General features: G+C 44.3%; 1 protein-coding gene across 1 annotated transcript in view; it reads left to right on the forward strand.

The window, feature by feature from the left end:
- Positions 1-2,887: 2,887 nt before the first annotated feature.
- The window catches only part of spata17 (spermatogenesis associated 17), a 57,207-nt gene continuing 46,857 nt past the window's right edge, over positions 2,888-13,237 (forward strand). The window contains exons 1-5 of the mRNA XM_052496972.1: positions 2,888-3,185; positions 3,477-3,566; positions 4,473-4,554; positions 5,910-5,960; positions 9,276-9,379. Of these exons, the coding sequence (XP_052352932.1) occupies positions 3,118-3,185; positions 3,477-3,566; positions 4,473-4,554; positions 5,910-5,960; positions 9,276-9,379 (395 nt within the window). The 5' untranslated portion in view covers positions 2,888-3,117. The remainder of the gene's footprint in view (positions 3,186-3,476; positions 3,567-4,472; positions 4,555-5,909; positions 5,961-9,275; positions 9,380-13,237) is intronic.

A 13,237-nucleotide genomic window follows, 5' to 3' on the forward strand; every position in this document is an offset into this window, starting at 1 on the left:
GAGGGAGGGAGGGTGGGAGAATGTCTAGAGTCACTTGGAGGATGATGGGGTGTTCACGAGTGGGGAGGAGGCAGAGAAATAATTGTGTGTGTGTGTGTGTGGTGATGAATTTCCCGCTGTGACGGTGGGGCCGGCAGCAGCGAATGTCCTTCTGAGTGGGACACACACACACACACACACACACACACACACACACACACACACAAACACACACACACACACACACACACACACACACACACACACACACACACACACACACACACACACACACACACACACACATACACACTGAGGATCATCATCAGACCTGCATGGTGGCGGCCATCTTAACAGATCACCCCTGTCTGCACGCACTCCGCCACAAATAATGACAAAACACCCCAACATTAAACTATTTTAAACAATACCCAATTCATTACCCCCTTACACCTCCTCTATGGGCAATGGTGAGCTAATAAAGATATCATTTTGATTTTACTCCGCCGGCAAAATCACACTTTTTATCCATTAGTAGGATATTAGGGTGAGTTGAAGGGAGGGATGAGAGAAAGAGAGATACACAGAGAGAGAGAGAGAGAGAGGTTCAAATTGGTCTAAAAGCATTGGGAAAGAATGGAAAACTCAAGGTATAAAAAAAAGTCATAATGGATTTCAATTAGGTGATCCCTGGGATGTGAGGGATGCCTAGCCACATGGATTAATGTGCTGCAGGCAGATGTTTAATAATGGTAGTCTGGTCCTGGAGAGAGCACTCCATCCACCACACCCCATGCCCCCTGGAACACACACACACACACACACACACAGTCTGCAGACAGACAGTAAGCGCTGGGGTGGGGAGGGGGAGCAATGAGCTGTGTGAGAGGGTTTGGCCGCGCGTGTGTCTGTGTATGCGTGCACACACTCGTTTATGTGTGCGCCGTGTCTGTCTGTGCGTGGGTGCATATGAAAATGTGTGCACTTATGTGTGTGTGTGTGTGTGTGTGTGTGTGTGTGTGTGTGTGTGTGTGTGTGTGTGTGTGTGTGTGTGTGTGTGTGTGTGTGTGTGTGTGTGTGTGTGTGTGTGTGTGTATGCCTGCATGTGTTTACCAGCTATATGAGCAACCCTGGCCCCAGCCCTTGTGGCCCTCATTAAGAGACAATGGGCAGGAAGGAGGATGAGTGTTCTGGCTGTGAGAGGTGACCAGAGGATTGGTAAATGACATGCACAATGTGGCCCTAGCCTGGAGCTGGCTATTTCATCTGCCTTACCTCAGTAAAGACCACGGCTTACACACACAGGCCTGATGCAGGCCTACGGCACAGTGGGCAAAATAAAGTGTATATGGGTTAGTTGATAAGTTATATGAAAAATAATTGTATAACGTTAGAACAATATAATATATAAAGATATGTGTGCCTGTGTGTAATTGGGCACATGGCTGTATTCACACTGTTTGGGGAGGTGTTGAGGTGTGTGTCTGCATCTCCGGCGGTCTCAATCTGGGCAGAAGTGGGTCACCTGGCGCCGTGTAAACAGCCTGCCTCTCCACAGCCTCTCCAGGTGACACCTCATCAACGTGCGCCAGGAGTGATGGCTTACACCCGTCTGCCTTGTCAAAACAACACTTCCAGGGCAATTACCAGGGTGGCCAGCCCACTGCAGCCCCCGATGGATGGGCCTGGCTGCCATGGGGTCACCCTTCTCCCCATAACTCTACCGGCCAGCACCACAGTGGAGGGACAGCAAATTGGCCTGCGTCTTTCCGCTTGCTGAGCCCGTCCTCACTGGTTATCTGTGTTGCAGGAAGGGAGGGAGGGAGGGAGTGAGGGAGGAAGCTGGCGGATGGACACCTTGCCTCTATTGCCAAGGCAGAATATTTGACGTGTGGATAGGAGGGAAAGAGGGGAGGGAGGGATGGAAAGGGGGGAAGAATAAACTGATAACTCTGTGATGAGGGGCGATAACGTCGGGATGGGAGCAGGCTGAGAGTTGGTGAGCACTGACAGATCAATCGTCACTCCGACATTCTGCATCCTGGGATCTGTCAGCATTTAAAACGAGGGAAAGAGAGTGGAGCCGAGAGAGAGAGAGAGGGAGAGAGAGAGAAGGAGAAGGGGAACGTGACCAAGAAGAGGCGCTCTCCACAGAGGTAGATGTTCAGTGGCTCAATGTGGTGATTGAAAACCGTCAGAGCACTGACAGACTGTATAGAACAGAATAAGTATGACTTCGTACCTGCCTGCAGTCCTCCATTTTCAGTGTTGGCCTAAATGCTTGTTGTGAGGCAGGCAGCTCAATGGCAAATAGTTGAAGTTCACTAAAGAGTGTTTTGTTAGAAAGTTTGTAATCCAGCTGTTCTTATGCATCTTATTTTTCTGGATCCATTTTGTAAAATGTGAATTGAACTGCCTACCTCTATCACCGTGCTGTAGACCTCAGTAAAACACCTGACTTCATCTAAAAGATGTTGTCCAGCACCTTCCTTTGCCATGTGACATGTTACTTTCTCACAGCAGGTAAATATAGGTATTATATATATATATATTATCCAATTTGTAAGTCGCTCTGGATAAGAGCGTCTGCTAAATGACTTAAATGTAAAATGTAAATGATATAATAATAATAATATAGTATTATGTTAATAATTTAAGTCAGATACAGTAAATAATCCATCAATTTACCTTAATTTTTATTAAATATAATTGATAAAACATATTATTTGAAAAACACAGGTAACCTACACAATGCTTGCAATATTCAGATAATAGATTACTATCATTTTCATATAACGTTCAAATGCACTTCCCCCATCTGATACAATTCGCTGGGCAAAGGCTACAAGTCAGAGCAAATTGCAAGGGTGGAAAAAATAAATGCACACACAACAGCGTCCTCTAGTAATACACAGGTCCACGAATGTTTTTTTTTCCTGTGCTTATTCAGCCAAACAACGGCCAGACTACCTGACAAGTTGGCCTCTGTCGAGAAGAGAAAAACATTTGACAATCGCCCGGTGCCCATAACTTTCCCACCCCCCATAGTAGAGACGCGCAAAACGAATAAGGAAACACGGTTGTCTCTCTCGTTGTCAAGGGAACATGTAAACTCTTGCGTCTCGGTGCGGAGAGAGCATGGCTAGTTTGGTCAGGTTGCAGAATGGGATCGAACGAATTAAAGAAGAATATTTCACCAGAAACAGGTAACGGTCATGCAGCAGTTGCAGCATGCACATTTAACTTGTCACCAACACCCTGTAACACGGTGAACTATTTCTAACAGTGCCTGGCGTAACTGTTTTAAAGTTGAGAGGGGGAGTAGCTAGCTAGTTTACATTAGCTAGCTACTGTACGGGTAGCTAGCTAGTCAGGCAGCTTTGCTGACAGCAACAACAACAGCGGATGCCTTTTATAGTATGATGAACAGACATCTGACTTGGTTGAACCATGCATGCTCGTACATTTCTGCATTTGCTGTGTTGGCGTGAGTCTAGGATAGCCGAGGAGAACAGACAGAGAGAGAACGAAGCAGCCATCCTAATACAGAGTTGGTTCAGGGGATGCCAGGTGCGGGCCTACCTCAGGTAAGAGATGTGTGTGGGAGTTAAAAATAGCTAATTTTGTTGCAAAAGGGTTTTTCCTTGTACATAAATTAACTTTGACATTGTAACAATTATTATAACACAAACTCCTAATTTCATCCCCCGAACTATACATATTATCACGCGTGCAATTTCAACGAATGAATACACACACACCTAAGTTGTAGTATTCTTTATCAAAACACTGCACCTTTTTTTTCACCCCAAAATAAAAATTGACCTTCAGCCGCATTACCCTGAGAAGAACCCCCACCCCCCAAAACCTAAATGATCACTTTACAGTATGAAATGACCTATTCCACTCTCTGCCTTGTACTGTGACCCTAACACCATTTTGCAGGGTCAGCTGACAAACCTCCAGACTGCAGGTTAATTCAGATTACTTTAGTTAATTGATCAATGTGTTAAGTGGCTAATTAGCCACATTTTGAGCTTCTTAAGTGCAACTCCCGGGTTACCATATCCCCCCCTATAAGCATTGATTTTCTGGGCATATAAATGGCCTTTTGGAAATTGATGGCCTCGTTGAGGCTGGAATCGCAGTAGACTTGTATTTAGAGTATGTTTGATGATGAATACAAATGTCCGCTTGCTCTGGGAGCCATGATCGCTGGACATAATTGAAAAGCCTTAAGTAAAGGTTGCTGTGCATTGTCCTGTGTGCAAGGGGGTGGACTATCTCTTATCTTGACCTTTCAACTCAACCAAAATACAGATTTTGACATGTTTCTTTCCCTTTCCTTTTTTTTCTGCAGATTATCGGCAAGTCGAAATACTAGTCCACATACTGTACATAGTATATCCCATATTGTCTTATACCACCAATACATTCATCTCTTCCTATTTCTTCTTTGTAAAAGCATATGTTTTCATGACCATTTCTCCCAGTCACCTACACAGGAAGGCCACCATTATTCAGAAGATATGGCGAGGATTCACAGCAAGGGCACATTTCAGACAAATGGTGAAGGTACGTTAGCCGCTGAAATGCTACGGATATATTGATTATGTTATGATAGCATACATTAAAATTCAATTGCTATATTCAGAAGCCGCAACTCTGACCTGAAGACACATAATTCACCTATTACACATTTGGAAATGAGCACTTAGGAATACGAAGTCATATGGTATGGAATTGCGGCTCTATCGCTTCTGGAATGCATAAACGAGAGAGGAAGAGGGTAAAGAGGGAGGGATGGTGGGAGGGTTTAGATTAGCTCCAACTGCTTCTTAATTGAACAGATTGTTGATACAAAATCCAATCCCCACTGCTCTCACGAATAATTTTCTCTGGATTGAGTTTTGTAAACAAATCACAACAGCTATTTATCACCTCCTAAATTGACTGTTTGGTAAAGCATAACTGCCAGGCACATTTGGGAAGCTTTCACAAGCTGGAATCTGGGGATAAACCCTGATTTAATGTTAGGTAAAGGACATGTCACCAGACACACACAGTATCTGAAAAAAAAAACCAGAATCTCATTGAATCTCTCAAAATTACCAAAACAACGTTTTATGAGTTCAGACTTTGCAGAGTTATTATACATGACTCAAAACCAACACCCTTATTTTTCCCTCTGAACTCTCATCCCCGCATTAGGCCAAACTTTCTCTCGTCTTTCACGTCTTTGTCTTCCTCCCTGAGCGTTCCCTCTTTCTTATGTGGTTATTAAAAAGAGACATGTTTGAGATATGAATTCCTTTTATATAGTTCTCTCAAGTTTGCTCCTGTCAATGTGCCCCCAGTGGTCTGGGCACAGTGGAACGGGGCGTGAGGCGAGCCGTGTGAATATTCTGGCCTTTGTTAGTCTATCCTGGCTGGAGCGTCATTGGTTATCAAACCCAGCGGAGAGCGCTGGACCATCATACATCTCCATTAGCTCCCAGCTTGACTACCATACATTTTCTTGGCCTTGTCTGCATTATGTATTAAGAGAGGAGCCCCGTCCCCTCAATACAAAGTCTGACTTATACCTCCCTCTCCCTCGACACACACACACACAGACACAAGCTTGCATGTGCACGCACACACACTCTTTCCCTCTCCCTCTCTCTCTCTCTCTCTCTCCCTCTCCCCTCTCCTCCTCTCTCTCTCTCTCTCTCTCCCTCTCCCTCTCCCTCTCCCTCTCCCTCTCCCTCTCCCTCTCCCCTCTCTCTCTCTCTCTCTCTCTCTCCCTCTCCCTCTCTCCCTCCGTGGTGTCTATGAGACTTATTATGTATAAGGTATAAAGACTTCTTTATCTCCGGGCTGCTCAGGACAGATCAGAGAGCCTGGATAAGGCGACAGAGATGTAACGCTGTCTCTCCTTTTGTTCCCAGGCCGCATATTTTATCATGAAGATGAATTTCTACCACGAGATGTCCGTCAGGGTAAATATCACACAGTCTGTTTTAGCAAATGGAGAGTCCCCTGGTCTCACAATGTGATCCCCACGAATAGTTCTGCAGTGCTGCTTCATTTTACCACCAGTGTCTCTGTCCCTATGTGTGTGTGTGTGTGGGGGGGTACTTCTACCTATATACCATACAGGAATTGATTCTAATGGAATCTAATCAGTATTCATTTGCATTGGATGGGCAAAATTCTTCTTACATTTAGTCTAGATTTTAATACGCAGTTTTGATCAGACGATCCTATTTAAATTAAATTCAGGTCTTTTTCCGGATCAAAAAGGGTCTTAGGTGGTGGGCGTGGCAGGGGTGTGGCAGGGGCGTGGCAGGGGACGCAGTCGTCCCGTCGGCGCTGCTGAATCTTAAGAGAACATTTTGGACACCTCCATTTTAGCGGTGCAGCGACATTTTAGCATTTTTGAGCCGATTCACTGCAATTCGACACATTTCTCTACTAAAGGTAGACTCAGCGATTTTTGATTTTGATGCAGAAAGTAAACGGTATAGTGGGTCAATTTACGCAAACAACTAAGAGCGTCGAAGCGCGAGGCTCAACTTCTCTGCTGTTTTGGTGCCCTGCTTACCACTCTGTGAACAGCATGATGCGAACTTGTGCACAACCACAGACACTGCGTGACTGTATGGGAGCCTTGGCAAGGTCATTTTGCTGAGTCTACGATTAAGCCGAGACAAATTTGAGAAGTTTTAAAGCAAATTTCCTGCAAGTCTAAAAGGGAGGGAAAATGTTGTGGCTTTAAAGCTTATTTCCAGCAATTATGTGTTATTTTGCTCAAACATAATAAGAAAATCTATACTGCTAAATTCATTGTTTTGGGAATTTTCAATTGTCCCTGACTGTTTAGCTTTTATCTTGGTAATTGTTACTTATCAAAGATTATATTCTTAAAAAATATATAGGTCCATTATCTTTTCTACATACTTTATATGTGGTTTCAGTCGTTTAAGTTGGCGTTGAAAGCATTTTTCCATCCCCAAAATGAATTAACACTGTTTGGACTTGGGCGACCCAAAAGAACACTTAGGTCCAAGGATTTCAATGGCAGAAAAATCTCTGAAATTATATTATACCCTTTTGCACAGGCATTTTTGTTGAAACTAAATGGAATAGTTGTACTCAGTTATGCTAAACCAGTCAGGAGAGAAGTTAGCATGTTAAACCTTATTATTAGCATTTTAAGCTAAGCTGTGACAAATATCTGATTTAAAAACTTTTCTGCTGGCTTTTCCTCTAGAGCAGATCTCTCTGTCACGGCCCATATCGTCATAAGTCCCATTTGACCAGTTTAACAACTCCTACCACACAACCTATAAATCAAAAGCCTTTGCATTTGAGTGACGCTTTGGCACTTTTATGCGAGGATATCGCATTGAAACCTTATATTTTACAATTCCATATAGCCGCTCTTTTCCACCCCAAGTGAAATTGTTAAAGATTTTTTTATAAGCCCACAAAATTCTATGCTTTATTGAACAAGGGCATATTACCAGTGAGTTGTTTGGACATTCGCTGAAACCACTGAAATTTGAGGAAAAGTTTTATGACAGACAGTTATCCAAACACATAAAGAAGTCCAGGCCCAGTGTTTTAGTCAGGCTCATGTTACATGCAGCCACCTGGGTCTGACCAAGTGCCTGAGGTCACGGGGCCAAAGGTTAAAGGTCATGTCGGCACTTAGAGGAGAACAGAAGCTTCGCAACAGGATAGACCTGCTTTACTACTCCTGTAAAACATGTCATATGTTCAGGAATCTGAATGGATGTCAAAATCTGATCAAATAAAACATTTTTAAAAAGGAAGGAATATTGTAAAAATGGTTGTTGTAAAATGCTGGGGGGTCTTGAAAGGCCTAAGTGTGTGTGCGTGCACTAGTCATTCAAATTATACAAAATGTTATCCTCAAATGAAACTAATAGGGCCTCGTGCTAATGTTTTGGTTTTAATTTATATTAATTTCTTTAAAAAAAAAAAGTTTTGCGTAACTACACGATTGCATTTGTAAGTGGGAAGATTTAAACTTACATGTACTGTACACTGCTGACCATATGAGCAACTCTCATATTTGACTTGTTTTCTTCTCCACCTTCTTACATCACGATGAAGTCGGGTTTAAACCTGGTCGAATCAATGCAGTGAATCACCAGCCCACCAACTGATGAGAGGGATCGAGAAGAAACAGGCGACAGTTACACCAACATGTAGTACAATCATGTTTACTGAGATGCTGTTTTCGAATCATCTACATTGAAAATGTTGGGTCGTGTGTCCAACCCACCGGAGTGTAGATGCAATTTTTAAAAGGGCCCACTGAAAAAGCTGCATGCACAAGTGTAGTAAACTTTGGACCAGCGCAGAGTATGTTGTGTGTGATAAACTCAGTCTCTCACTGTGTGTGTGTGTGTGTGTGTGTGTGTGTGTGTGTGTGTGTGTGTGTGTGTGTGTGTGTGTGTGTGTGTGTGTGTGTGTGTGTGTGTGTGTGTGTGTGTGTGTGTGTGTGTGTGTGTGTGTGTGTGTGTGTGTGTGTGTGTGTGTGAAGGACATATCCACCCACCGCCTCTCATTGACCAGAAAAAAAGATACAATCATCTCTGAATCCCCTTGTGGCACTTCCTTTTCAATCAATTTTTATTCTAGTCCTTTTTCTTCCTCTTCCTCCGATGTCTTTATCATCGTCGCTCTAGCGGAGGCTAATGTATTAGCACGTTAATAGAAAACAGTGTTTACAAGAGGCCCGAGACTTTTGATTAGATTTAACCCGGCCAATATGCATCATTGATTTCACTAGTCAAAAAAAGGTCAACAAGAACTTTGAGTTGCGAGCCGGGCAATTACTTTATTTAAAATGATCTATTGACTGCGGATCAATCGCAATTCTCATTTTGGTCTTATTTATTTTTCTCCTGGCTCCCCTCTTCTGATAATTCTTCTACCTGCTATTGTTTAATCTTTTAATTAGAGTGAAGGACATCCACTCTCGTCTGTTTAGAGATCTGGCCCCAGCTTAGGGGCACACTCGTTGTGTGTGGGTGTTTGCGTGTGTGCGTCCATACCGTGCATGCGTACGTGTGTGTGTGTGTGTGTGTGTGTGTGTGTCAAGTCAAACTGACATAAATACAAGGGACCTCTAAAGCAAGTGTTGCCAGTCCAGTTTGCATAAAGTTGTATTTTATAAAAAATACATGTTTTGTTGAGGTTCAACTGTTGTAGTGATCCCATCTAACTGGTGGATTGTTAAGTTAACTATAGATGTGTGTTGCTGTGTTTTTCTCCGACAGATACAGCAGAGGTGGAGAGGTTACTGCGTGAGGAAATACAGCCATAACTACTACGCACGCAAGCGATACATGGAGGGACTGGCCCGCAAAAACAACCAGATTAGGTACTATACATTAAGAGGACTGATAGAAGCCTATAGTCTATAGTAGGTAACATACCAGAGATATTAACAGAGATAAATAGTCTGTGTCGAGCTATGTACTATACACATGTCTCTGGTGAGTTCTCTATCCCTTTTTCAGTCGATTCAGTACATACCCAATTATGTATTCATTATTCCAGTTTGTATATTTATTTCGGAGGATAAGTTGTAGGGTATTGGAATAGATGTGTTTTCTTTACAGAGTGCTACATCACTCTTCCTATTGGCCAGTCTTTGTGGTGTGAAAGAAAGTCTGAGAAGGTCTGGGTGTTATGTTAATGTGTATCGTGGCACCAAGAGACTCCTATTAGTTAACATGGAGCAGACTTTATGCTTAACTGGAATTCACTCTGGGTGCTTGGGCAGAGATGAATTGATCTGATTAATCTAGAGGCGGAGAGTATGATCGCTATACATGTGTACCGGTAACCTGAAGGAGAAAATAAAGTATTCAGAAGTGCCTTGGGTGGCCAGCGAACGACGTGAAGAAATAAAAAAAAATGTGCCTGTGATTTTTTTTTTCCAGCGAGAGCTCTGTCATTAATAAAACATGCTAGGCTCCAGGGGCCGAAAAAGATGCCATCGTTTATTTTATACAGTAAAAAAATAAAATAAAAAAATGTACGTTTAAGTCACATTTTTTATGTCGCTAATATATTTTCGTGGGGGGGGGGGTAAAAAATATCTTAAGGCTTCAGCTAAAATTAAATGTAAATTTGTTAAGTGCTCGTCGGATCACTGACTCCCCACTCCCTCCAGAGGTAGGCAGGCCTGGTGAGAAGTAATGAGGTTTGTCACCTCTGAGTTGTGTCACCTCAGACACCTGCACAGCTACAGCAGACCTAGGTTATACTGGTATGTGTGCAGCGGGGTAGCCAGGGACATGATGGGTACGATAGAACCTGGGTACATTTGCCATTTCATGACGTCTCTGTAAGATTCTAGCACGACAACCCACACGTCACCTGTCATCTTTATGAGCATTTGTTAGTCCTCAAACACAGTGGTTCTGTGGTGTTGAGAGGGTAACACAAACACCAGATAAGTGACAGTTGTGACGTTTAACCTGGAAGCCTGCTTCCCCGTTTAAGGTATAGGACACACAAAATGGCCAAATACGTAGAGATTTCAATTAGGCCTGTTCCCCTATATTCAGCCTTGGTATTTACCAGTATTTATCTGGACTCATAGGCCAAATATGATCTGATTCATAGACCAGATAGGTTGTTGGGAGGCAGACTATGTGTTGTGATAAACTGGCTGTGGGTGAGAGTGGATGAGAGTGGATGAGATGGTTGTGGGTAATGTGGGAGATATCGGTGAGAGTCAGGACAATGTTGCCATCTCAATGTTTTCCTGTCTATCATTCCCAGAGACGCACACACGCACACGCGCACACACACACACACACACACACACACACACACACACACACACACACACACACACACACACACACACACACACACACACACACACACACACACACACACACACATACACACACACACGGCCATTGAGCCCCTCCTCTCTGGCTGCTCCTCTCCATGGAGAGGTCGTCCTCTCGCCAGTTAATCACTTGTTTATTTAGTGCTTCTGGGGCGCGATCAATTAACGCAGCGCCACGTTTATTTAAAATATCCTTTCTGTGTTCGCCAGGGCCCCTCGGATCTCACACTGCCCGATCACTCACCCCGCAAAGGTCCGCTTTTTAATCCGCCTCTCCCTCCCTCCCACCATCCCTCCACCCCTCCACCCCTCTGTCTGTCCGCTGCATAAATTATTCAAAGTTTTACTAATGGCTCCCATTTAGTGCAGGCCGACTGGCCTGGCATGCCAATGACGGGAGACGGCCCGACGGGAGGACCATCTCTTTTCTCTCTCTCTCTCTCTCTCTCTCTCTCTCTCTCTCTCTCTCTCTCTCTCTCTGTCTCTCTCTCTCTCTCTGTCTCTCTCTCTCTCTCTCTCTCTCTCTCTCTCTCTGTCTCTCTCTCTCTGTCTCTCTCTCTCTCTGTCTCTCTCTCTCTCTCTCTCTCTCTGTCTCTCTGTCTCTCTCTGTCTCTCTCTCTCTCTCTCTCTCTCTCTCTGTCTCTCTCTCTCTCTCTCTCTCTCTCTCTCTCTCTCTCTCTCTCTCTGTCTCTCTCTCTCTCTCTCTCTCTCTCTCTCTCTCTCTCTCTCTCTCTCTGTCTCTCTCTCTCTGTCTCTCTCTCTCTGTCTCTCTCTCTCTGTCTCTCTCTCTCTGTCTCTCTCTCTCTCTGTCTCTCTCTCTGTCTCTCTCTCTCTCTGTCTCTCTCTCTCTCTCTCTCTCTCTCTCTCTCTCTCTCTCTCTCTCTCTCTTTTTTCCTGCTCCTCACTGACGGATCTCCCCATACAAAACCATCTGTGTCATTTCATTAACCGCACCGCCCGACGCGCGCTCTCTCTCTCCCTCCTTCCCGCTCTCTCTCTCCCTCCTTCCCGCTCTCCCCCTGGCCGGGGTTCACCATGTTAGCGTGTCCATCTTCATGGAGCTGTCCCCTCCTGCATAGCCTAATGAAGTCAGGACCTCTCGGCACCACTGTAATTCAAGCGACTAGAGTTGGTGCAACACAACAATTTATCACTTGTCAGGAAGACACTTAAAGTTGTGCTGCTTAATAAGGGCATCCTGCGAGCCTGGGCAATTAGGAGGGAGCCGTTTGCATATTTACTAAATGCGGAGTGTCATTGCCACCACGGCCTGTTGCCTGCATGAATTATTATTCTATCTGCAATAAACAGCTGGGTAATTATTACTGCCATAATCAGATAAATTCTCTCTGTAATGTTCTAACGTGGCAAAATCTTTTAACTCATCGCGGACTGAGGGAAATTTATGGACTCGGAGTGGTGAGGCTGAGGGATTTTACTCTCTGTGTGGCGTCCCGGTTCTCGGCTCAAGGACATCCATGAAAGGAGATCTGGGAGGACCGGTCCTCCAGTTAGCTCATACACACTTCCTGACTCTACACCAGGGGTGTAGAGGAGGCCACATACACACTGGCTTTGATTGGAGGGTTTTTGTCTCCGTGTGAAAAGTCTGTTGCTCTCCAGTTCAGTCACTGACTCGTAAGGAAGTACCTCGCTTACAGGAAGGAAAGTGAGGAAAAAATATTGCTTTTGGTTTTTTGGGGGAGTTTGGTATTTTTGTTAAAGTTGACACCTCATCCTGGAAATCCTCTGTTTCGTCTTGTTACAGGAGGGAATCTGTTGAATAAACAGACCTGGTTAACTTCTGGTTTGGGATTCTATATAATTGTCTATAATTGTAGTAAACTTGTCCTGTTGATGGTGATGATGTTGTGTGTCCTCTGCCGTGGTAGGGTTAAAGGTTGGTCAGGGTTGAGGCCTGCTCTATTAGAGGTCATAGGTCAGAGGTCAATATATCGAGTCAGACACTGGAAGTTAATGGACTGCTGAATATTCCCTCCCTGCCAGCTATTGAATTATTTAATTGGAACAATTAAAACAGCCAATCGGCTTGTACGGTCATTAAATATTTAGGAGAGCCAATTAGCTGCTCCGGTGTTGGCCTGGAGGCCGGACGGGCCGGCCTGCTACCCCACCCCGCTACCCCACAATGCACCAGGCTATGATTTCCCCATCACCCCACTCTACCCGTACCCAGCTCTATGCCCCAAGATTTTAAATATAGGTAAAGCAGCCGTATGCATGTCTTTATCCTGTAATACACTGTCATCATCATCATAGTTTCAACAGGGGCAACAGAACAGCTGCTGGGATCTGACAGTTCACGTGTACAACATGAAAAGGAGATTTGTGTTCCAATACGGATCCAAC

Source organism: Oncorhynchus keta, chromosome 35 (assembly GCF_023373465.1).
Source record: "Oncorhynchus keta strain PuntledgeMale-10-30-2019 chromosome 35, Oket_V2, whole genome shotgun sequence".
Classification (NCBI taxonomy): domain Eukaryota; kingdom Metazoa; phylum Chordata; class Actinopteri; order Salmoniformes; family Salmonidae; genus Oncorhynchus; species Oncorhynchus keta.